This window comes from Microtus pennsylvanicus, chromosome 15 (assembly GCF_037038515.1).
Source record: "Microtus pennsylvanicus isolate mMicPen1 chromosome 15, mMicPen1.hap1, whole genome shotgun sequence".
Lineage (NCBI taxonomy): Eukaryota > Metazoa > Chordata > Mammalia > Rodentia > Cricetidae > Microtus > Microtus pennsylvanicus.
Window position 1 is genome coordinate 20,683,813 of NC_134593.1, and position 22,116 is coordinate 20,705,928.

The 22,116-nt window shown below is 45.1% G+C and overlaps 1 protein-coding gene across 2 annotated transcripts in view; it reads left to right on the forward strand.

Moving 5' to 3' along the window:
* Nucleotides 1-22,116, forward strand: part of Mipep (mitochondrial intermediate peptidase) — a 128,687-nt gene that overhangs the window by 26,435 nt on the left and 80,136 nt on the right. For both annotated transcript variants that reach the window (XM_075949339.1, XM_075949340.1), the window contains 5 exons: nucleotides 1,937-1,989; nucleotides 13,127-13,280; nucleotides 14,679-14,756; nucleotides 16,392-16,596; nucleotides 17,831-17,940. In XM_075949339.1, the coding sequence (XP_075805454.1) occupies nucleotides 1,937-1,989; nucleotides 13,127-13,280; nucleotides 14,679-14,756; nucleotides 16,392-16,596; nucleotides 17,831-17,940 (600 nt within the window). The remainder of the gene's footprint in view (nucleotides 1-1,936; nucleotides 1,990-13,126; nucleotides 13,281-14,678; nucleotides 14,757-16,391; nucleotides 16,597-17,830; nucleotides 17,941-22,116) is intronic.

Below are 22,116 nucleotides of genomic sequence, written 5' to 3' on the forward strand. Positions count from 1 at the left end.
TGGATGCAGGTAGCTGTGCAAATACTGGTGGCTCCGTTCTGGCCAGTGGGACCACTGCTCAGCCTGCTGCTCCAGCTGCACTTACTACTGGTTCCTGAAGTGTAGTTCCTGACCTGAAGCATCAGCACAGAACTCAGCCCACATACCAATCTAAACCTGGGTTGAGGCCTGTTCTTGAGTTTCATTGTGCCCTGGAGGTGGTTCCCACTCCTACTGTTCCTGCAGCTTACCTCAAGAGCCTTATCCTCCCCTCCCCTTCCCATGACCACAATCTTGGCTAGCTTATTACAGTTTTTCTACTCCCCTCAAAAGTATACTTGTATTAGTTAGAGTTTCTATTGCTGGGAAGAGACACCATGACCATGGCAACTCTTATAAAGGAAAAACATTTAATTGGGGTGGCTTACATTTCAGAGGTTTAGTTCATTGTCATCATGGTGAGACATGGCTGTGTGCAGGCAGACGTGGTGCTGGAGCTGAGAGTCCTTATATCTTGACTGAAGCAACAGGAAGTAGTCTGTCCCACTGAGTGTGGTTTGAGCATATATGAAACCTCAAAGCCCTGCTTCCACAGTGACACACTTCCTCCAATAAGACCACACCTGCTCCAGTAAGGCCACACCTTCTAATAGTGCTACTCTGGGGGTCATTTTTTTGAAACTACCACAGTAGTGGATTTAGAACACTTAGCCCAGTGTGGGCAGAACAGGTGCTATGCATTTACTTGAACTCTGAGTGAATGAACCAGTAAGTGACTAGATTGCCATGGGGAAAGTCACTACAGCACACGTCTGGTTTTGTCACTCTGTTTAAAACCCTTCACCAAATGCTGCTCTTGTCATTGCACTTCTGATGTCTTCCCATGTTTTCCCCAGTCACTCAGAGTCTGGCCTGCCTCCTGTATCTGGAGCAGCATGGCTGTCCTCGCTCAGGGTTGTCCTTCTCCCCTACACCGGGATGGCATGACTGTCCTCGCTCACTTCTGCCCCGTGTTCTTTGTTCTTCAACTCTTGTAGGTCGGTTGTTATGTGCCCATTCCTTGGATATGCTGTGGGAGGGAGCTTCCAGCCACTCTTGGTGCTGCAGGAAGGCCTCTTCTTTCTCACCTCGATTAACTGTTGCCGTCTCCAGACTTTTGGGCTTTTCTTCCTCCAAAACAGCCCTGAGTCCACCCCTAGATCTGAAACTTCTCAGCTAATGCTGTGCTTTAGGCGTATAATGAATTTTGTGAGTTCTTTTTTATTTATTTTTTGTTTGTTTAAAAAACACCCTTCTGGGCCGTGGTTTTGGGTGAGCTATGTGAAAGGGTGCGTGTGCACTTGTGTGGAAGCCAGTGGTCAACCTCACGTGTCGTTTCTTTTGAACTGTTCATCTTGTTTTTTGAGAGAGGGGTGCTCAGGACCTTCAAATTTGGAGTCCTGCCCCAGCGTCTGAAGGCTGGGATTGTAAGCCTGAGCTCCCATGCGCTGTTCTTTTACTACCTCCTTAAGACAGTTTCTTTGTTGAGACTGGAGTTGCTTCTGCCTCAGTTACATTTTAAGTTACTGCTTTAATTTTGGGGCCATACCCCAACTTGCTTGTTTAGCTTTACAAAGCACACTTATCTCATTTTACTACCTGTAGTGTATAGATTCATATCTGGGATATGCTTTGAGAAAACTTTGATTCTGGCTGGTTTAATCCATTAATGTTGGCTTTTGTTGATTACACTTTCGAATGCCATTTACCTTTGCCCCAGATTTTGGGTTGTGCCTTATTTGTACCCTTCTATGTATTGGATACAGAGAATTCAAATTGTGCCATGCCATTGTTTTTAAATCCTTTTTTCTCACATATGTTAAAAATAACTGGTTTATCTTTTATAAACTGACCAGGTTTCTGATAAAAATAATGAGCTAGTTAACAGCTTTGCTGACAGTGAACCATTGCCTTTCAGGAACTAATGCCCTGGGACCCCCCCTACTACAGCGGTGTGATTCGTGCAGAGAGGTAAGCTTCCCTAAAGGACCCCTGCGGGAAGGGAGACAGGAGTTAATGTCCTGAGCACTCGGTGCACTAGAGACTCTGCTGCTCAGGTGCCCATCATACAGCTGCCTTCCCCAAGTCACAGCGCTCTCTGAGGGCAGAGCTGCCTTCCCCGAGACACAGCGCTCTCTGAGGGCAGAGCTGTAGTCTCAGTTGCGGTGTCTTAATCTGATCCTTGTGTGGTTTTGCCTGTCCTTAATTCTCTGGGCACTGCTGTCTCATAAATGTAATTGTTTCTTTATAACTCCATTAATAAGCACATTTATTTATTATTTGTTCATTTATTTGCATGTGTGTATATGGGGAAGGGCATACATCCAGTACACATGGTGGCTAGAGGACAGCTTACTTGCAGGAGTCAGTTCTCTCCATTATGTGGGTCCTGGGGCTTGAACTCAGGATGTCAGACCTGGCAACAGGCACCTGCACTCACTGGGCCATCCTGCTGGCTTGCTGTCCTTACTTTAAAGCTCTGAGGAACACACGCACTGAGTTTTCAGGAACCACAAACTCTTTGTTAGCTCTTCAAGCCCATGTCAACACCAAATAAAATCATTTTATTTGTAATTGTAATTATACAATAAGAATTTGGGGAAGACAGTGCCATAATATTTTGAATGGCATTCAAAGAGTTTTTTACTTACATATTTATTTATATTTATTTGAGTGTGTCTGTGCATATACTATGTCACATGTGTGGGGCTCAGAGGACAACTTGAAGGAGTCTTTTCTTGCCTTGTGATTGAACTCATGAGTGTTTTGACCTGCTAAACCATTTTGCCAGCCCTAAGTGGCTCTTGTTTTAACCTGGTATATTTGTTTTGTTGTTTTATTGAAGCTAACCACAGGCTCGTTTGCATTACATTAAAACTTCAGATGTGTTTGTGTTTCAGGGTTCTCATTTAGCTGCCTGAAGAAGACAAGCAGCCTGTTTGGAAGTAGGAGAATTAGCGTGTGTTAGGACTGCCCAGGACTGATGTGGGGAGACAGCAGCCCACGAAGGACTGTGGCTGTTTGCTTTTTCAGTTAGGTTCTTCTGAGAAATTAGGTCTTTCAAGTTTGAAGAGATAGGAAAAATATATGAAATTGTTTTATTTGAAATTAAAATTTATTTTTGAATAGGCAGTGCATTTATATGGTTTAAAGCATCAGAATAATGGCAAAAAGATGTTCAATAGGAAATGCTGGCCCATCCCTACCCTGACCCTCAGGGCCGTTTTCTGGCCGTTTCCTAGAGTTGTTTAATCTGCCCTGTCAGCACTTGGGTTTCGCTCTTCGTGCCTTGGCAGGCCTTGTCTCTTCCTGCTAGCAGCAAGCTCCTGTGACCTGGGTGTGTGCTGCTGCTTTGCATCAGGATGTCTTCAGAGGGCAGTTTCCTATTATCTACTCATGCTAAGCCTCAAAACTCTCACGCGCAGTCACATAATAAAAAAAGTATGTTTTACATAAAATTACACAGAAGACAGTGGACTGTCACAGAAGGACTTCTGTTTAGTGTGTGAGATCTCATCTTTGTTGGTGGAGACAGGGTAGTTTAAAAGTTCTTAAAAATGAGCCTTTATTACGAAATTACGAAAAGTTTCAAAGTAAACATAAAATGAATAATGTAAGTAGCTTCCTGACGTTCACCTCTGGGGTCTAGTGAGCATCAAGCTGTGCTGGGTTTTTTCTTCCGCCCCCTCTTGATTTCTGTGATGCTGTTTTGTCCTTCCTTCCTTGTCCTACTACATTACCTACATACCTTCTGGTCAGTCTCAGATTCTGTTTATATGCCCACATGCTCACATCTCTGAAGAACGGATGTCTTACGGACCGTCAGCATCATTACCTAGTGCTAATCTGTTATCTCTACCTAGTCCACCATATAGTGTTTCCTGATGGTGTGTGTTTTCACAAGACACTGAAACAGTCGGCTTCTCAGGAGGAAAGGTTGGGTTTTGCTCCAGTTTTGGAGGCTCCAGTATGTGGTCCATGGGCCTCTTTGATTTGGGGTCTGTAGCCAGGCAGTGCATCATAGTGGGGGGCACAGAGTGGAAGGGCTGCTCACTTCACAGCAGTTGGGAGGTAGATAGAGTCGGGAGGGTGGGGTCCAGATGCTCTATTTAGTGACATACCCCCCGTGAACTAGCTTCCTTCCATTGGGCCCCACTTTTTACAGATTCCACCATTTCCAGATAGCACTACTGTGGTCTAGGAGTCTTAAGCCTTCAACAATGGTGGCATTCAGGATCAACATGGTGACAGTACCTAATCTGTTTTTGCCTGTTAGTTTGTTGAATTAGGATCCAGGCAAGGCCTGCATATTCTAGTGTCCCCACCTCCACCCACCCCTTGTTTGCTTAGCTTATGCAGGAGTTTACATCACCCAGTAATGGTCTAAGGATGGACTGGACTGTTCTCGAGGACTTGGAAAAGTTCCTATGCAAATGCCACCCTGGCCATCACCTTTTATCATTTTCTCCCAAGGCTCTTGAGGACTGCTTCCTGCTTGTTGCCTTCTTCTGGCTGTCATCTATTGCTGCTGTTCCTTTGCTTTCTGGCCCCTGGCAGAGCTGGCCTGCAACTCAACATCTTTTCCGCTGTCCTCTGAAGTAAAGAAGCAGGGTAGCAGATAGTCACAAGCAGAGGTCTCCTTGCTATCACTGCCAGGTTCTGCCACTGTGTCATCTCCTTTGCTGGCAATGCCCTTTGTCCCTACAGTCAGCTCTGCTGGCTCTCCTTCCTGCTGCTCGAGGATGGTGATAGAGTTAAACTTTCTTTGTCTGGTACTCATTTCTGTGGGTTTTGCACTGTGGAGAGAAACTGCACCCAGCTAGCAGAAGCTGGGCCCCATTGGTGGCTTCTGAAGGCAGAGTGGGGCTAGATGGCCCTGGTGGCCCCTTAGAGCAGAGGAAGGGCTGGTCTTGTTCTTTTTCAGATTTACGTGTTAACTGAGAAGCAAGCTGTCCTGGCATGACAGTTTCTCCACTGATCCTTCTGTAGTTAACCAGAGAAGATGGCAGCTGTTGGTGTGGGGTCTCCTGCTGTGGAGCTCCCAAGCCATCATCAGCTGTAACTGTCATCAGGCTTTGTCACTCCTGATGGCAAACACCCCCTTCCACACGCATGATAGCGTTAACTATTGTTCCCTGGGCAGTGCTATGTTGTAAGCTGTACTTTCCAAGTGTGCATGTTCCTAGCACAGGTATCCTCGGGTGGGCCGCCTTTGTGGTTCTGAAGAGCGCCTCCGAGAGCCTGTGCTGCTAAAGCCTGCAGGGCCACCCTTGCTCCTCACTGAGTGCAGCAATGCAGAAGCCTTTGCTTCTCCAAGGTTTCAGCCCAGGTTCACGGACCACACTCTCAGTAAATTCAGTGCCAAGAGTTTTGAAATACTCAAGTGCTCTGTCTTCTTTCTCTTCTCTTCCCCCTCCCTTCCCTTGATTCATTTTTTAAATACTCCAATTATAATGAGGAACTTTCCGGTTGAATGTCTTCAGTGCTCATTTAGCCCTGCTGTCCCTGAGGGGCTTTGATATAATGCTAAGTTAGGTTAGTTTTGTTGTGGTGCTGGGATTCTAACCACATGCTTGGGCATGCTGTATGTAAACAGTACCAACCGAGCCACACCAACCTCAAATTCTGTTGTTCCTAATAAAGATGAAATTATATTTGTACTTTTGTACTGTGTTGGTTTGTTGCAGATTGAACCCCCTTATGCAGTATCTGCAAAGCAAGCAGTCTTGCATCACAGACCTGTAGGGAGCCAGAGAAAGGGACAGCTCTTAGTTAGTGGAGCATTTCTGAACTTTGTTCTGGTGGGCCCCCATTTAACTGTGTCTTCTGCAGAGGAAGCAGAGAGCTCTTGACAGTCGTGTTTCTGGAGCCACACCAAGGGAACTTTTTGCAAAATCGATAGAAAACTGAAGGTTCTGGGATGGTGGTACATATCTGTGCCCTAGCTAAGCTGGCGAGCTGGGTAATGCGGTGGGAGACAGTGTTAGGGAGGTGGTGGAAGGACAACAGGATGAAGGTGGGGGAGAGAGGGAGTGGAGAATGGGGGATGGGAGGGACTTTGCTAGAATTTGCAGTGATGTCTGGTGTGTCACAACCAGAATCTCAGCATAAGATATTATTGTTTGCGTTGGCCATGGCTCTGGTATACTCGAAGGGTGCAGGGTCGTGTGTTGTACCCCTGATGAGTGTCTGTGGTAGAGAAGATTTCTCCATGGATTATATATGGGAATTAAGGAAGTTGTGGATAGAGGCATTGTAGGTATGTGTTAACAGGCAAGCCTTGACCAGTAATGCCCCATAAAGGCAGGCACAGTGGTCATAAGCAGAACCTGGCCTGACCGACCATGCATGGGCCTAGTATCCTCAGCGTAGGGAGACCAGTGACATACAATAGTCAGCACATCACACTGTAGTTCCAGTGTGAACTGAGTTCTGTGAATGGTGTTCTTTTGGCTACCACTTAGCCTGTATAAAGGGCCTCTCAGATCCTCGTAGTACTATGGATAACGTGAAGCTTTCTGTAGGTGCTGCATCCTGGCTCACTGTCCTTTGGTATGAGTCCCAGAGTGAGGGGAGGAGGTAGCTGAGCGAGGTCAAGGGCACCTTTTGCGCTGTACCCCACCTTGCTTCCCTTCTCCCTCTCCAGCCTTTGAGCTCCTTCACCAGGAGCCTCCTTCTGGGCTGCTCTTGGTGGCTCTCTCTGATCGCCATCATTCCTCTCTGGGCCTAAGGGTGGAATTAGCAGCAGCCACCATGTTTGTACCAGGGCTCTTTTCCTCTGGCCCTGTGCCCCATTGCCCATGGTCTGATCATTGGGGCTACAGCCTCACTTTCTGGGACACAGCCCATGAATGTTTACTATTAGTAATATGTAATACAGTTTATGATGCAGGTTCTTTGACCACGCTGCGTTTCTTCTTAGAGTTGGCAAGCTCTGAGGAGGAGAGGGAAGCACTGGGTTTCCCGTTGCTTTCTTTCCTGTGGCAGTGATCATGGTGGCAGTGTGCTGGTCCCCCCCCCTTACTTACATTGGAGCCTGGAAAGTGTTTCCCATTTTCCTGATGTGAAAGTCAAGACCCCAGAAGCCCAAAGTACAGAACCAGAAGGATCCCATGTTCCAATTTCAAGCTTAGGGCTTGTGGTGGTTTGAATGAGAATGACCCCCATAATCTCATATATTTGAACCATTTGTCCCTAGTTAGTGAAATTGTTTAGGAAGGATTAGTAGGTTTGGCCTTGTTGGAGGTGTGTCAATGGGGCTGGCCTTTGAAATTTCAAAGCCCGCTCCAGGTCCGGTCTCACTCTGCAGATCAGCCGTAAACTCTCCTCTATTGCCTGCACTCCACGCCTGCTTGCTGGCTGCCATGCTCCCTGTCATGATGGTCATGGACTCACCCTCTGAAACTGTAAGCAAGCACCCAGTTAGAGAAGAAAATGCTTTCTTCTCTAAGTTGCCTTGGTCATGGTGTTGCGTCTCAGCAGTAGAACTGTAACTAAGGCCTCTTCTTTCTGTTGTCACCAGCTTCTTTGGGCCTTTGTTTCCTCAGGTGTAATTCTTGTCCCATCTGCACCATGAGATTAGGTAAGGAATAAGAGAGGTGCCCTATAGATGGAGAGCACCGTGGTGGGGTGTGGTAACGTCAGACCACTGCAGATCCAGGTTCTCCAGTGGTTCTTTCTTTTGGTTTCTCAGAGTCTTTCTTTTGGCCAATCTTCCTGCGTACCTTCTGTGATATCCCTCTTGTAAGCTCCTCCCTCAGGTCCTGGAGAGCTTGTGGTCCTCTCCCATTTCTGTCCTGGCAAACTTCTCCCCAGCAGGAGTCTATGCTGGAGGCCTGTTCTCTCTAATCTTGGTGGTCTCGTAGAGTCCTGTCAATCTCCCAGCTAAGACTTTCATGTTTTCAGCTGTTATGTGGCAGACCTACAGGAGAAAATGTCCATAATTCTGTTTGCCTGAAGAGTCCTTTGTTCTCCGTTTTGATGGATAACTTTATTCAATGTAGAATTCTTGGTTAGTGGGTTTTTCCCCCTGTTGACATTTTTAGTATTTCAACCCACATTTTCTAACTACATGGTTTCTGAGTAGTCCATGTAATTCTTATCGTTGTTTCTCGGTAGGAAAGATGATCCCCTCCTCCCCCCCTCCCGGTTTTTATTTTCTTTGGTTAAATATGCTATAGTAATTAAATGTGGCAGGGAAAGGCCTACCTGTTGATGTTCCCTGCTCTTTTCTGTTTTTCCATTTTGGTGCCTGGTGTTTTTTGTTTGCTATTATTTAGGTTTTTATTGTTTTTGAGATATCTCATGGTGTAGTCCATGACGCCTTGGAACTTAGGTCTTCTTGCCCCAGCCTTGCGGGGAGGGGTGCCGACACATGCTATTGGCTAGTGTTTTTTCATTTGGGAACTTGTCAGCCATTGTGACAAACATTTTCTTCTATTGTTCTCATTATTTATACTTCACAACTTTGTAGTTATCCTTCAAATCTTGGATAGTTTTATCTATTTTTCATTCTTTTCTTTCTTCGTATTTCTGTTTTATTTTCCCCCAAAGTCAGAGTCTCACTGTATAGCCCAGGCTTGCCTCCCACAACTTGTGTTCCCCATGCCTCTGCTTCCAGAATGCAGCTTTATGCCCTGGCGTTTCTGATTTAAACGCTTCTGTTGACATTGCTTCTAGCTCCGTGATTCTTTGCTCAACAATTCTAAGTCTGTGAGCCCTTTCGAGGCATTCGTCATTTCTGTCACTGTGTTTTTAGTCTCCTCCATATCCTTTTGATCTGAAGTTCCTTCCTTCTGCATACGTTAGCCATCTGTTCTGGTGACGTTCTCTACTTTTTCCTTTAGAGACCTTAGGATGTTAATTATAATTGTTTCATAGCCCTGTCTGTTCATGTCCACATCCCTGCTGTGTCTGAGACAGGCTCTAGGATTGCTTTGTCTCCTCTTACTGCTGTTGCAGATAAATAATAACAAATTGAAAAGACTAGTGAAAACGAGGCAGTTTTTAACATTCCATCCTGCAGAAAGGGAACTAGCATAGAAAAATGTGTGATGTGATGATGGTTTTTAAAGTGGCCCTCCATACAGGAAATCCCTAGCTTCTTTGTAAGCCAGAATTTGTCTCCTCTCCAGATTGCTCATCTTACTCAGGACAAAAATGCCATATCTGATGAATAATTTAGGGTTTAAGACTGCCCATTTTCTGACAGGGGCTCAGTCACATGGCAGACTGCCTGCGACTCTCCTGCTCTGAGAGATCTGAGACAAGCGGGCACCAGTCACCAGCAAGGGCATGCTTATCTCACGACTCTGCTGAACTCCGAGCACGCCTCATACTGCAAATGGATCACGACACTCTGTCTCTCTCCTACAGAAACCACCAGGCATTTAGCTTGTAAAGAGAAAAATGCCATTTGGCTAACACGTCAGCAGGTCCAGCTCAGGATTGGGCATTCCATGCTTTGGGCCCTGGTGAGGGCATTGAGTACAGCAGCTGAGTTTGAAGTCTGTGAGTGGCTTGAGTCCTTGGGTGACCTCCACAACATCTCCCAGCCTCTCCCTTCCTGGAAGATGAGTCTGGAGATTGTATTTCTACATCATTTCTACCCCTCAGCTCCCTGCTCTTTGCTTGTATTTTGATTAAGCAGTTTCTTTTGAGGGCAGGCCACAGTAAGAGCAGAATGTTCTAGCAGTATTTCAGGATTCCTTTTCTTCTCCCACTACTGGCAGGAGGCATTTTTCTCCATGTTAACTTTGTGAACTGCAAGACTCATGGAAGTAAACATGCAAGTGTGGGGTACTGTACAAGACTAGGGAGTTGTGGCTCACTACCTGCCTCTCCTGTTTTGGGGAAGCCATTTGCTGTGTAACCCAGGCGCTGGAGGGCCCTGATGCTCTTCCATTTGTTCAGCTCCCGCTGTTAGCTGTGGTGGTGGCCTTGGGCTCCTCGAGTGTCTGACCAGAAGCCTGGCACTTCCTTCCTTCTCACCAGGTATTTCTTCTCCTGTTCTCATGGTGTTCCTCTCTAAGCAGTGGTGGCTCTGTCTGTGCTGTCTCCTTCCACCCCTTCTCTCTGCAAGTCCTGGGAGCTGCCCTTGATCAGATGGTGATCACTTGGCCGTGGCCTATGCAGGGCCTCCTCCCACAGCTGCAGCAATACCTCCTTGTTGGTCCTGAAGGTCTCAGGTTTCACGACTGCTTTAAAGGTGTGCCTTTGAATTGTACGGTTCCTTCCTCCTCCCACAGTCTTTCATCTCTGGCATCCAGGGCAAAGTCGCCTTTTCCTCTGTGCACGGTTGTGTGTGTCCTAGGCAGTCTGGCTCTCAGTTCTTCCCACTGCCTCACTCACACAGTCCTGCCTCCTCTGCATCTCACAGGAGAGCAGAGTAACATGTCTTCCCCAGCCCTGATGTCCCCTAGCACTTCAGCCCCTCATCAGCTGGCCACCTGAAGCTCTGGAGGAGCCCTCTCTACTCTTACAACCTGTTTCTCACATTGTCCAACCTGCGCCATTCCAGGCCTCATCTCTGACTGCACCACAGGCAGTCCCTGAGACGGAACATGCAGTGTTGTAACTTCTGTTTACATGTATTCATTCTTATTTCAACCCACAGACAACTTCTTTGAGCTTTTGGTGTGGTGGAATAATAATAGCACATGCATATGGTTTATAGATGCTTTGCAGTGAGGCTGAGTCCCCAAGTCACTTTACTGATGGAGTCCAGCAGTTCACAGAGCACAGCCTGCAGAATGCATGCCTACTTCCTCAGCATTCTCTCTCCACCCCCTCCTCCTCCCTCCATGTTATCTTCGTACCCTTTTCTGTTTCTCTCTGCATTATGAATGGTGCATGTTTAGCCACATCATGTCGTCATATTTTGGTCATGCTGCTGCTTCCGCTCACTCCCTGGTTCTCCCTGTACTCTACAAGCAGGTCCCCTTCTCACCCTGTGGACTGCTTGCCATCATTCGTTCCCACGTCTGTTGAGCACCAGCTCTAAACTTGCTGCTGCAGATTCGGCACATGCTGTAGTAGCTCCTCATTCCTGCTCCGACTTTGTGGGCAGCAGCCTTGTGTGAGGACTCCACTCCAGTATCGCTCTGAGCACCCAGATTTGCTTTCCTGGACGACAGATCAGAAACCATGTTGTGTGTTTGGATCTCATTACCAAATCTGTTTGGTGCAATTTAAATTTACTCTTGTGTCCAGATATTCTATGTAGCATTAATTTTTATTTTATATAAAATTATATAGTTAGATATATACACATGTTTATATTTTATATAGAATATATAGTTAGAGTGAGAAAGTAGAAATGTAATAAGCATCTACATTTTTTCCTCAAGTTATTATTTTTGACTGTGGCTATAAATTTTGGCATGATGTGATGATTCAGAAATAAACATTTGAATGATGTATTTGCATCTGCTTGGTTATGTTGGAATACATAGAGCATATAAAATATTATTTGGGGATGAAAGTAACTGTGCTTACCAGTTACGCTATCTAAAAGATGTGTATAGTCACAGAATATATGCATTTTAATATGGTATCTCTGGCATTTTTTCCATAAACAAATATTTTTCCAGTTGTGAACTTTAAAATGATTTAGCATGCTTTAAATTTTATTTAGTTTTTGTTCAATATTTTTGTATACAACTCATCCTTTTTAAATGATGTATTTTATAAAGTGAGGTCTTTATGATTGACACTGTTCACATTTTGCCTATAAGTATGTATTAAAGAATGTGTGTGTGGCTGCATCACTGAGACTAAATAATAAGGTCATTGAAAGCTTAAACATAGAAGAGGTCAAGATTAAGGAATGATGGGCCAGTGAGATGGCTCAGTAGGTAACGCTGCCCCAGAGCCCCCAGTGGGAGGAAAGAACCAAATCCTAAAGTTGTCCTCTGACCTCTGCTGGCATGCTGCGGCACGTCACATGCTCTCTTTTGTGTTCTCTCTCTCTTCTCCTCCCTCCTTTTCTCCCGACATAACAACCAAACATACTCTAATAAAGCATACTCACAGACTCTAATAAAAAAATACACTTAGTACAGGGACTACATCTACCCTGATTACTATAGTACTATTGATACTAGAAATAGAAGATGCTCAGCTTTCTAGAGAAAAGGGAGTTGAGTAGCGCTCAAATGATAGAAATATAGTGGCCCCTTGGTGTCACGGGGGGAGGGGTGACTTCATGGCTCCTTGTGGATGTGCAAATCCAGTAGTAGAATGGCCTCCTGCTTGCGTGGGCCCTGGCACGGCCTCCCAGAGAATTCACCTGTCTCCTTACACTACCTGGTTCAGTGGTCATTATCCTTAGTTGTATCCTTAGTTGGATAAGGAGAAAAAAAATTAACAAAAAATAGTCCATACATGTAGGAAATGAGTGACATTCTGAGTGAATGTGTCTTGGTTGACATGGCCCTGTCAGGGACCAGTTCCTCAGCCCTATGAGAGCGGCAAAGAGTTCCCCAGGTTAGGCTCAAAGGGATGTCAGCAGTGTGTGCAGAAACGTCCACCATAGCTTTCTCCCTCAGGATATTTATGGCCTAGAGACTGTGCCAACCAAGACTAGCTAAGTCTGTCTCCTCGTTCTGCTGTATTTGGTAACCCTACCTCCTTGTTTATCTGTATGTAATAACCCATCTCCTTGTTCAGCTGTATGCAATAACCCTGCCTTCCTGCTCAACTGTATAGAATACACATGTTGAGCTTTTGAAGTGCTATGGATTCTCCATCAGAGAGCCCAGGCTACCCAATCCCAGCTTTTTTGAATGTATGTTCTTTCTTCATTTCCTCATTGCCCTAGTCAGGCAGGGTTCTAGGATCCAAGCCTTGCAAGGATGGGGCTCACACAAGTTCCAAAACCCAGTTCATACATCTGACATATCCTCTACTCCCCACCCACCCACGTGTTTTCCGCTGCAGTTGTTTGAGTTGCTGGATGCAGGACTACAGACTACAGACTGCCAACTGTACCCTCTTTCTGTGAATTATTTTTTGCCACTCTGGTCTTAAGTATAAATGAACAGTTAACTGAATATATTTTCTGGAAGTAAATTGAAGAAACACTGTTGACCTCTCTTCCTTCTCTTAGGTATAATATTGAGCCCAGTTTATATTGCCCATTTTTCTCCCTTGGAGCTTGCATGGAAGGCCTGAACATCTTATTTAACAAACTGTTGGGCATCACCTTGTATGCAGAGCAGCCTGCAAAAGGAGAGGTGTGGTGTGATGATGTCCGGAAACTGGTAAGCTTCCCCGGCTGTGTCAGTGAGTTCCAGCAGTTTCTCCTTTGAGGTAATTGTATTCTGACAGAGCGCCCCAGCTCATTTCTCTTTCATAAAAAGTTCAAGCATCACTTCTGATTTAGGACCTTGCATGAAGAACCTAAACGTAGAACAGCCAGGTTTGTTCTCCCAAACAGGTGTTCTTAGGAAACCTGGTAAACCGCTGATTTTCCTTCACATGCTTCGACACGGTCATGAACTCTACTTGTAAACAGTTCGCTATTCCTGACTATATAATGTCAACGCCTGTCCCTTTGTAGTTCCCACATGCATTGTTCCCCTTCTTGTCGGTCTCTTTCATGGGTTTGCAGTGGTCTTTGCATCAGACATTAATTTGATCCCGTGTCTGATTTATTTGACTTTGGTGACAACTTCAAGCCTGACCTTTTGCTTTTCTCCTATTAAGACCCACTTTACTTGGGGTGTGAATATTTAAAATTTTTCTTCAGGAGGTTTTGTGGCTTTCTTGCCCCCATATTAATTTATCCCATAGGTTTCATGGGGCAGTGACATTTACCTCTTGCTTGCATGATGGCTATGCTTACTTCACTGTGTGCCCAGTCATGTCAGCTGCCTTGCTGCCCCTTGGCCATGTTTTGGGCTTGGGATAGGTATGAAGCAGTTCAAGCTAGGAGAGCTCTATCTCTGTTGTTACCCACAAAAGATCTTGTCATGTTACTAACTTCCTAGACGGCACAGGTTAGGGAAAAGTCAGCATGTAGTAGAAGGGAAAGCCAGTAACAGGCTAAAGGATAGATGCAGGTGGTGTCTGGGGTAGCATCAGGTCCATGGTGTTCATTGTCATCTCCTGGGTGCCTTGAATCACCGTGGGTACCCAGGAGATGCTCTCTAGGTGCTTGCCACACGAGTGGTGAATGAATATACTTGCTTGAAAATTTAGAACAATGAATTGGAGCTCACTCTCGTAGAATCACTAAGTTCAGAAAAACAGACAAGATGGAGCCGAATGTGCATAGGGAACAGAGTTGTGTCCAAACACTCGTATCAATTGCATAAGATAGGGAAGGAAAAGAATTCGCCACTAACATTGTCAAGCCAGCCTTTCGGGTTGTTTTGAGAACAGTCCTCTGTGCAGAGCTGTGGCTGCTGCAGTTAATGCAGAGGAGGGGCACATGGGACACAGGGCCCCAAGGAGGATGTGTTCTCCTGAACACGGGATTCTCAAGTCAAATGATTCAGAGCTGGGGCAAAATAGGTGAAGAACTTGAGCAAGTTGGGATGTAAAATGTAATTAAAATAATCATGGCTGACTATGAGTATTTAATATACAGGGCCTTGTGTTCTATTTTGGGAGTTTTGGTGAGATCATTGACCATTGAATTTGAACTTGTATTCTAGGCTGTTGTTCATGAATCTGAAGGGTTGCTGGGGTACATTTACTGTGATTTTTTCCAGCGAGCAAACAAGCCGCATCAGGTAAGCCTTCCTTTTACAAGCTGCCTTGTGTAAAAGTGGCCAGCAGTTTATCAGTATGAATGTGAACTTTATATGTCATTTGTATAATATCTGAAGGCACTAAAGAGTTACCAAATATGTAAATGTGAAAATAGGATAGAATTTGACAGTAAAACAGGTTATGAGGAGAACTGCGTGGACTCATACGTGCTGTTTGAATCTGGAATGATATTAACTAAACTAATAATTAGGATTGGTGACTTTTTACAAGCTCTTAATTTTGAAAACCAGCACATAAACACTTTGTATATTCACACCTTTTAATGTTCACCCCGGCCTTCTGAATTGGGCTTTAACACTAAGGGAAACTAAGGCCAGTGAAGTTTTGCACTTGCCCAGGACACAGTTCTTAGGTCTTCACCCTAAAATTCTGTCTGGAGCCCCAGCTCTCAGCCCCGCTCTATGACAGACAGTTGTTCTACTTAGCGCTGTCAACCTGACACAGCCTAGAGAGTCTCAGTTGAGTAATTGTTTTTACCAGGTTCATCTGTGGACATGTCTGGGCGGGATTGTCTTGAATGCTAACTGGTATAGAAGAGCCTAGCCTCTGTGGTTGGTACCATCCCTAGCCAGGTGGTCTTGGGCTGTATAAGAAAGCGTGAGCGAGTAAGCTAGCAAGCAGTGTTACTGCATGGTCTTTCTGCTTCAGTTCCTGTCCTGACCTCCCTCAGTGACAGACCTGAAAGTGTAAGCTTGTTTTCCCTCAGCTGCTGGGCCCACGGAAGCTGTTGTGCTGCCAGTTAGTTCACGGAGTGGGAAGCACACAGCTTGCTTCGCTTCTTTCACTGTGCACTAGATTTCCCCACAGGTCACCTTCAGCATTTTCATGCAACTCGTTGGGAAATACCGTGACTTTAGGCTACCAATTACAATAGCAACAACTAAAAAAACAAACAGAAAAATGATAGCTGTCATTTAGTAGTGATCCACAGTTTCCAAAGCGTTTGAACAGAAGTGAGCCTGGGAGGTGGGCTCAGACTGGGATTTGACAGGTAGCACTCCACATTCTGTAGATCGGGTTTATGGTGATTTGTTTAGGAATAAACGAGAGGACCAGAGGACAAGTCAACAGTCTCTGCGTCCCAGCTTTCCCACTTTCTTGAGTGGGTGGCCTCTGACAATCAGTTGGGTTCAGACCCAAGCGGCAACATATCCAGCGAGTGTGTTTGGATGCAGAATTTGACATTTCAGTTGTCTGTCCCCATGTCCTTGTGAAGGAGTGACAGTATGTCTGCTCCAGACTTCTGGCTACCCAGGAGGAGGGATGGCAGACTGAAAGACTTTCTGTTGCTTGCCTGACGCAAAGCAGGGCCATCAGCACTTCTTCCCACCCACTGTTAACACTTCTGTGTGGGTCTCAGCTCTTCAGTGCCTGTACCCAGCACTGGACATGTCAGGGCAATGCATGCTTTTGGAGTTAGCTGAGTGAATTGAGTTAGTAGCTTAAAGATTAAGGTTTTAGAAAAAAATAAATATATAGGATAAAAATTGAGTAAGTTATAAGTCTGAACTCACACATTTCTGTAGAGTTTTATATCTAGGCTTGTTCTTTAGAGTGTCCAATACCTTTGTCTCTGCTTGTTTGCCTTCTCAAAGGACTGCCACTTCACCATCCGAGGGGGCAGATTAAAGGAAGATGGAAGCTATCAGCTCCCAGTCGTCGTTCTGATGCTGAATCTTCCTCATTCCTCCAGGAACTCCCCCACCTTATTAACTCCTGGGATGATGGAGAATCTCTTCCATGAGATGGGACATGCCATGCATTCAATGCTTGGACGAACTCGGTACCAGCATGTCACTGGTGAGGAAGGCTTCTTCCGGGAGTCTGTGGTGATTTCTAGTGTTGTCTGGCCATTGCTTCCTGAGTCTTTTATCTTAGATGAGTTTCTAGGTCCTTTCCTGCTGCTCTCTCGACGGGAGGAAGACTCAGTTGTCAGTCTTGAACTTTTGCATGTATTTATTCTATGATGTCCCAGGGAACGTACACTTGTGTGTGTAAGATTAGGACGTGTCATCTCAGTCGCTGGCACAGCTACAAGTGAAAATTCCTTTTCATTTATAAAACTCTATGGATTTTGTTATGAAACAAAATAAATTATTTCTTAAAAGTATGAAGTATCTTTTACCTGTGCTACTACTGTACAATATTTTAATTATGCTTCATGAACTTTAATGATGCCTGATGACATTGAGGATTTTATTCTTAGCTTTCTTGTCTCTCAAATTTTTTGTTTTATTTTGTTTTAAATTTTTTGGAGACAAAGTCTCTAGTAACCTAGGCAGGCCTTGAACTCACTGTGTAACTCAGACTGGACTCGAACTCCTCACCTTCTTGCCTCCACCTCCCAGTTACTGGGAATACAAGTGTGCACTACCACACCTGGCCCCACTTCATCTGCAGTCTCCAGCGCCCTGCTGTCAGTGGTCAGCATTCCTTGCTTATTAACAGTTCTGAACACACAGAACTTGGGCAAAGAAAAGATGTTTGAAAAGAGTGTGCGTGGGTTGACTGGAACAATACGGTGTCACCAAGAGGGTCTTAGGGGATTTGTTTCCTTAAGGAACTTTGAATTTAAAATATTGATTTTTCTTTCCAAGGATTGACTTTGTAACAAAGCAGGAAGTAGCTTAAATAAAGCCCTTTGAAAACATGGAGGCTAAAAGCATTTGGTAATGGAATTCATTGAATTAAATACAAATGCCTTAATTGTTGTAAGAGGGTTTTAATTTGTATTTCATGTCAAGCTGGTATAGCAGAAGACAAGCTATGTGCGGAGGGTGTGAGCTCTTGCTTTGTAAGATATTTTGGCAGCTGTGCAAATACTTTGTTTTACTTTTTATATAAAGAAAAAATATAGGATTATAATAAACTTTTCTGCAAATATGTACAAATATATTATAGAAGTAAAATATTGATTCAATAAATTAAAGCTTATCGTAGTTCATCAGAAGTACAAATAGAAGTTTAAAAACTGCATATAATATGAAAGACAAACATGTTGATTTAACTCCGGTTTTTCTTCTCCCCATTTTAGGGACCAGGTGCCCGACGGACTTTGCGGAAGTTCCGTCTATTCTAATGGAGTACTTTTCAAATGACTACCGGGTAGTCAGCCAGTTTGCCAGGCATTATCAGACGGGGCAGGTAGGAACCACTAATACAGGCTAATCCTTCCTAATCCAGAAATTCAGAATTGAAAACTGAACACTTACACAGTTACAAGTAGACAGTCACAGACCTGAAATCAGGCAGCAGGTCATAGTCAAAATCCAACACACAAAACAAAATGCCTCCTAAAGTGGTCCCCCTGTATATTTGTAAGGTAACACTTCTCTTCATCCGCGGTCCTGTTAAGAGTTGAGTTCTGTTCCTAAACTGTGTTAGCTGTGTATGTGCAAACACCATCAACCTGAAAAGCTCAGAATCTGAACTAGCAGGTCTGGCTACAGGCATTTTGGATAAGTAGTTCTGCTACTGTGTTGTGCGCTGGGGTGCCATGATTGGCTTTTATGGTCTCCTTCATAATGTTGAACATTTTGTGCTTCTTTCCTTTGTTTTCTCAGGCACCACCCCTCAAGCTGTCAAATCTTATTCCCAGCACACAGTCATATACAGAAAACTAGCTACCCTTTATCTGCTGCCAAGTCATCTGCTCTTGTTCCCATCTACAAGGAAAGCCCCATGTCCCTACTTTGCCCTGCTGTTTACTGCTTGGACATTCAAGCTTGTCTCACTGCAGAGAGCTTTGCTTCTGGACATTTGTGTCTTTGCTTGAATTGTGTTCTTAGCAACTTTATTATCTGAATGGTATGAAATCTGAAAATTCCTTAATTCAAGTGTGTGTGTGTGTGTGTGTGTGTGTGTGTGTGTGTGTGTGTGTGTGATGCATCGCAATTTTAAACAACTTCCAAGTTAACAGGAGAGTTCCCACATGACTGATGGTGTGTCGCCCTTGAATGACCCACATGTGTTTTTGTCTTGTTTTTGTTGTTGTTGTGCTGTGGTGCTAGGGATCTAGCCCACAGCCTTGCACATGCTGGCCACGTGATCTGCCCTTGAGCGACATCCCGACCCACTGTCCCATGCACACTGGAAAACACATTCTTGTCCTCTGAGCATTTCCCTTCATAATGTGCCCTGCTTCACATTGCTCTTTGCATCTCTTGGCCCCAGACTTTTGCCTAGTCCTGGGGTGGGAGAGAGTGAAAGGAATTAATGGAGTTAGGAGGAAACGAAGGGCGGATCCCACCTTTGTTTTCATCTTCTTCTGACTATCTCCAGATGTGGATGTGACTTGATTGTCTTTTGAGGGCTTGATTCTATTTTCATCAACTCTTGAAGAGCAGATGTGTTTCTAGGTAATCTGAATGAGTCTTTATTATAATCTAGTATAGTTATTAAAATGGCAAAATTAAAGGTGCTGTTGCGGAGAGTTGTTTGGGGATTATGTAGGCATAGTCAGTGGTGTGGTAGCACATACTCCTGCGAATAGTGCGGCCATTGATAGCTGCATGCTGGGGTTTGAGTGTGCTAGGAATTTAGTAATTGCTTTCTTCATGAGGTCTATGGAGTAGATCCACGTGCTGCCTACCCAGGACAGCAGACAGTAGGGAAAAGCCCGCTCAGACTGCCTAAGGGTGCAGGGCGTGACTAGAAGAGGGTAATGAATACCAGAGGTCATGGAGAAGGGTGTAGGAAGGAGGCTGTGCACCAGCTCTCACTAGCCCTGTCTGTTCTGTTAAGGGCAGGCTAAGGATGTGAGCCTCAGCCAGAAAGTTCCGACTGAGTTTATGCTTCATGCCAGTCTCCACGTCCCACAGTTGCAGGTACAAGTCAGGCGGTATCCAAGCCTCTTGACTTCAGTTCCTGAGGCCAAGACAAGATGAGCTGTTTTGGCTAGAAAGAACCCCCCCCCCCCCAAAGGCCTGAAAGTCCTCACAAGAGCTTGTGGAAGACTTGGGGGTGCAGGTAGCAGGAATGGGGGAAAGGCCTGTGGCGAAGGACTTGGGTAAGCAGGAGTAACCTAATAAGGGAGGAAGTGAGGAGAGTCTTCATGGGGAATGACATCAACAAATGATTACTTTTCAGAAGTGTCCCTGGCATCAAGAAGTGACAGGTGGGGATGATGGTTTGGAGTCTAAGGGAACAGTTGACTTAGTGAGCTGTACAGAGTTCTGAGGAGCAGGCTGGAAACATTGCATATCTGAGGGCATTTTGTATGAGCTGCCCTGTGAGCAAGCCCAGCTCATCTTTCCCCCCTCTGGCCTGTCTGTGCTTGTCTGGAAGCTGCTCCTGTGTGTACTCTTCTCCACACACACCTCAGCCCAGTGCAGTGTACACTGGACTTTGCTGCTCCCATTCCTGGGCGCCTACTGCTCTTGGCCACTGACTTACACACAGCTCTGCCCCACTTGCTGGCTTCCCCAGATGCTACCTTTAAACTGTGGCCTCAATCAGCCCTTAGCTGTGAGGGCCGGAAGGTCTCTAGGTGGGTGATAAGGGAGAACCTGACCACTGCTTTCCAGCTTAGGAATGACAGTGTGGGGTGGGGCAGTCTTGTGGGATTTCCTAGAAGCACAAGGCCCCCAGAGGCCTGGAAAGCCTCACAAGCAGAGAACTTAAGGTAGCAGGGATGGCCAGAGAATAGGGTAGAGGAGGGAGAGAAGAACTAGTCAGGGAAACTCTTTTAGATAGTGGAGTCAAAGGTGGACATTCCATGTCAGAGGACTCCATACGGCTGAAGTTTAAAGAGAGGTTGTCAGGTTCTTATTTGGATGTATTAGTGTGTGACATTGTTGCCCGGAAGGCTTTAACAATACAAACTTAAAATCTAGAAGTTAAAAGGGCCCTTCCAGTGTGTGGGACCAATGACAAAGTGATGTCTGGAGGAAGGGAAATTAGTAGTCACCAGTGGAGGGAAAACAGAAGGTGCAATTCAGCAACACAGGACTGAGAACAAGGGTCCCCAGGTAGCTCAGAAGGACATGAAACTTTCAGAGTCACGGTGGTTTTGTGGTTTTGTTTTTTGTTGCTTTTCTTGGCATGTGCCTGCATGTGTGAAGTCTTGGGTCCAAATTCATCATTGGCACTAATGTCAGTTTCAAACAGGCAGAGGATTGGAGAGGGCCCAGAGCCACTGCACAGCAGGTGGGGGAATATTCAACAAAGGGAGGGGGTCCCTTAGGAAGAAGAGCCTTTTCAGCACTTAGGAGGTAGAGTAACAGGTATTGGGAGTTCAAGACCAGCCTGGAGACCCTATCTCAGAAAAACGAAAAAGCCCCTTGAAGAAGATAGTTGTAAAAAAACAGCAGTAGACACGCTTCAGGGAAGCATTAAGCTGCTTTGGGTTAATTTCACACTCAGACTCAGAGGTCATGTCCAGTGCCCTTCAGGACTTGCCGACACAGTCTAAGGAATTTAAAGTAATTTTGTGATTTCAGGGAGAATACAAAGCATGCCCACAGGCAAGAGACATATAAATCAATGCTCTTAGATCCTCAGAGGGCTCGCCTCTTCTTGTTCTAATTAAGACACCCTGTGGCTGATCCTCCTTTTATTTTAAAGGCAGTTCTAGCCCTAAGAATACAGAGTTAATTACTAAATCCAGCTCTTTATAAATAAATGACAGATGAGCTCAGGACAGTGTCTTCATGTTTAATATCCTGTCCAGTTGCTTTCAGGGAAGAATCTATCCTCCTTCTATGAGGCATATTCTAGAAAGTTTGCAGAGTCCACGGTAATCTTTCAGGAATTCACTGATACTGGCTAGATGGGAGTGCAGCCAGTGAATTCCTTAAGCTGGAAGAATTAGACGTTGGCTTTTGTGATTCATAGGTGCTGTGCACAGATCAGGTGACAAACACTGGAGGTGTTCATTTGACAGTGTCCCCACAAATTCATCACCTCTTGGATCACATTTGAGGACCTGTGGCACTGAATGTCCCTCTCCTCTGTGCTTATTGGTTCCAGCCTTTGGTCCTTTACATATATTGTGTGTAAGTATTGAATCACCTATAGGCAGCCCATGCTTCTGGGGGCATGCTCTTTATCCTCAGTAAACCTTTCTAATAGGCAACATCCTTTTCCTCTGAAGCTGCTGTCCTTTGTTGTTTACTCATCTGTATTTAATGGCAGATGTGTCTCCCTACCCCCAAATCCATCATAAAATCACAAGCAGTCTTCATAATTACCGGGCTCTTAGACTCGTGAAGATAGTCTTAGCTTCTACACCCAGTATTAAAAATATTAAGCATTTCTGGACTTGATTCCTGACCTCTGACCTGCTCCCAAAATACCTCCCTAGGAAGTGAGGTGTGCCCA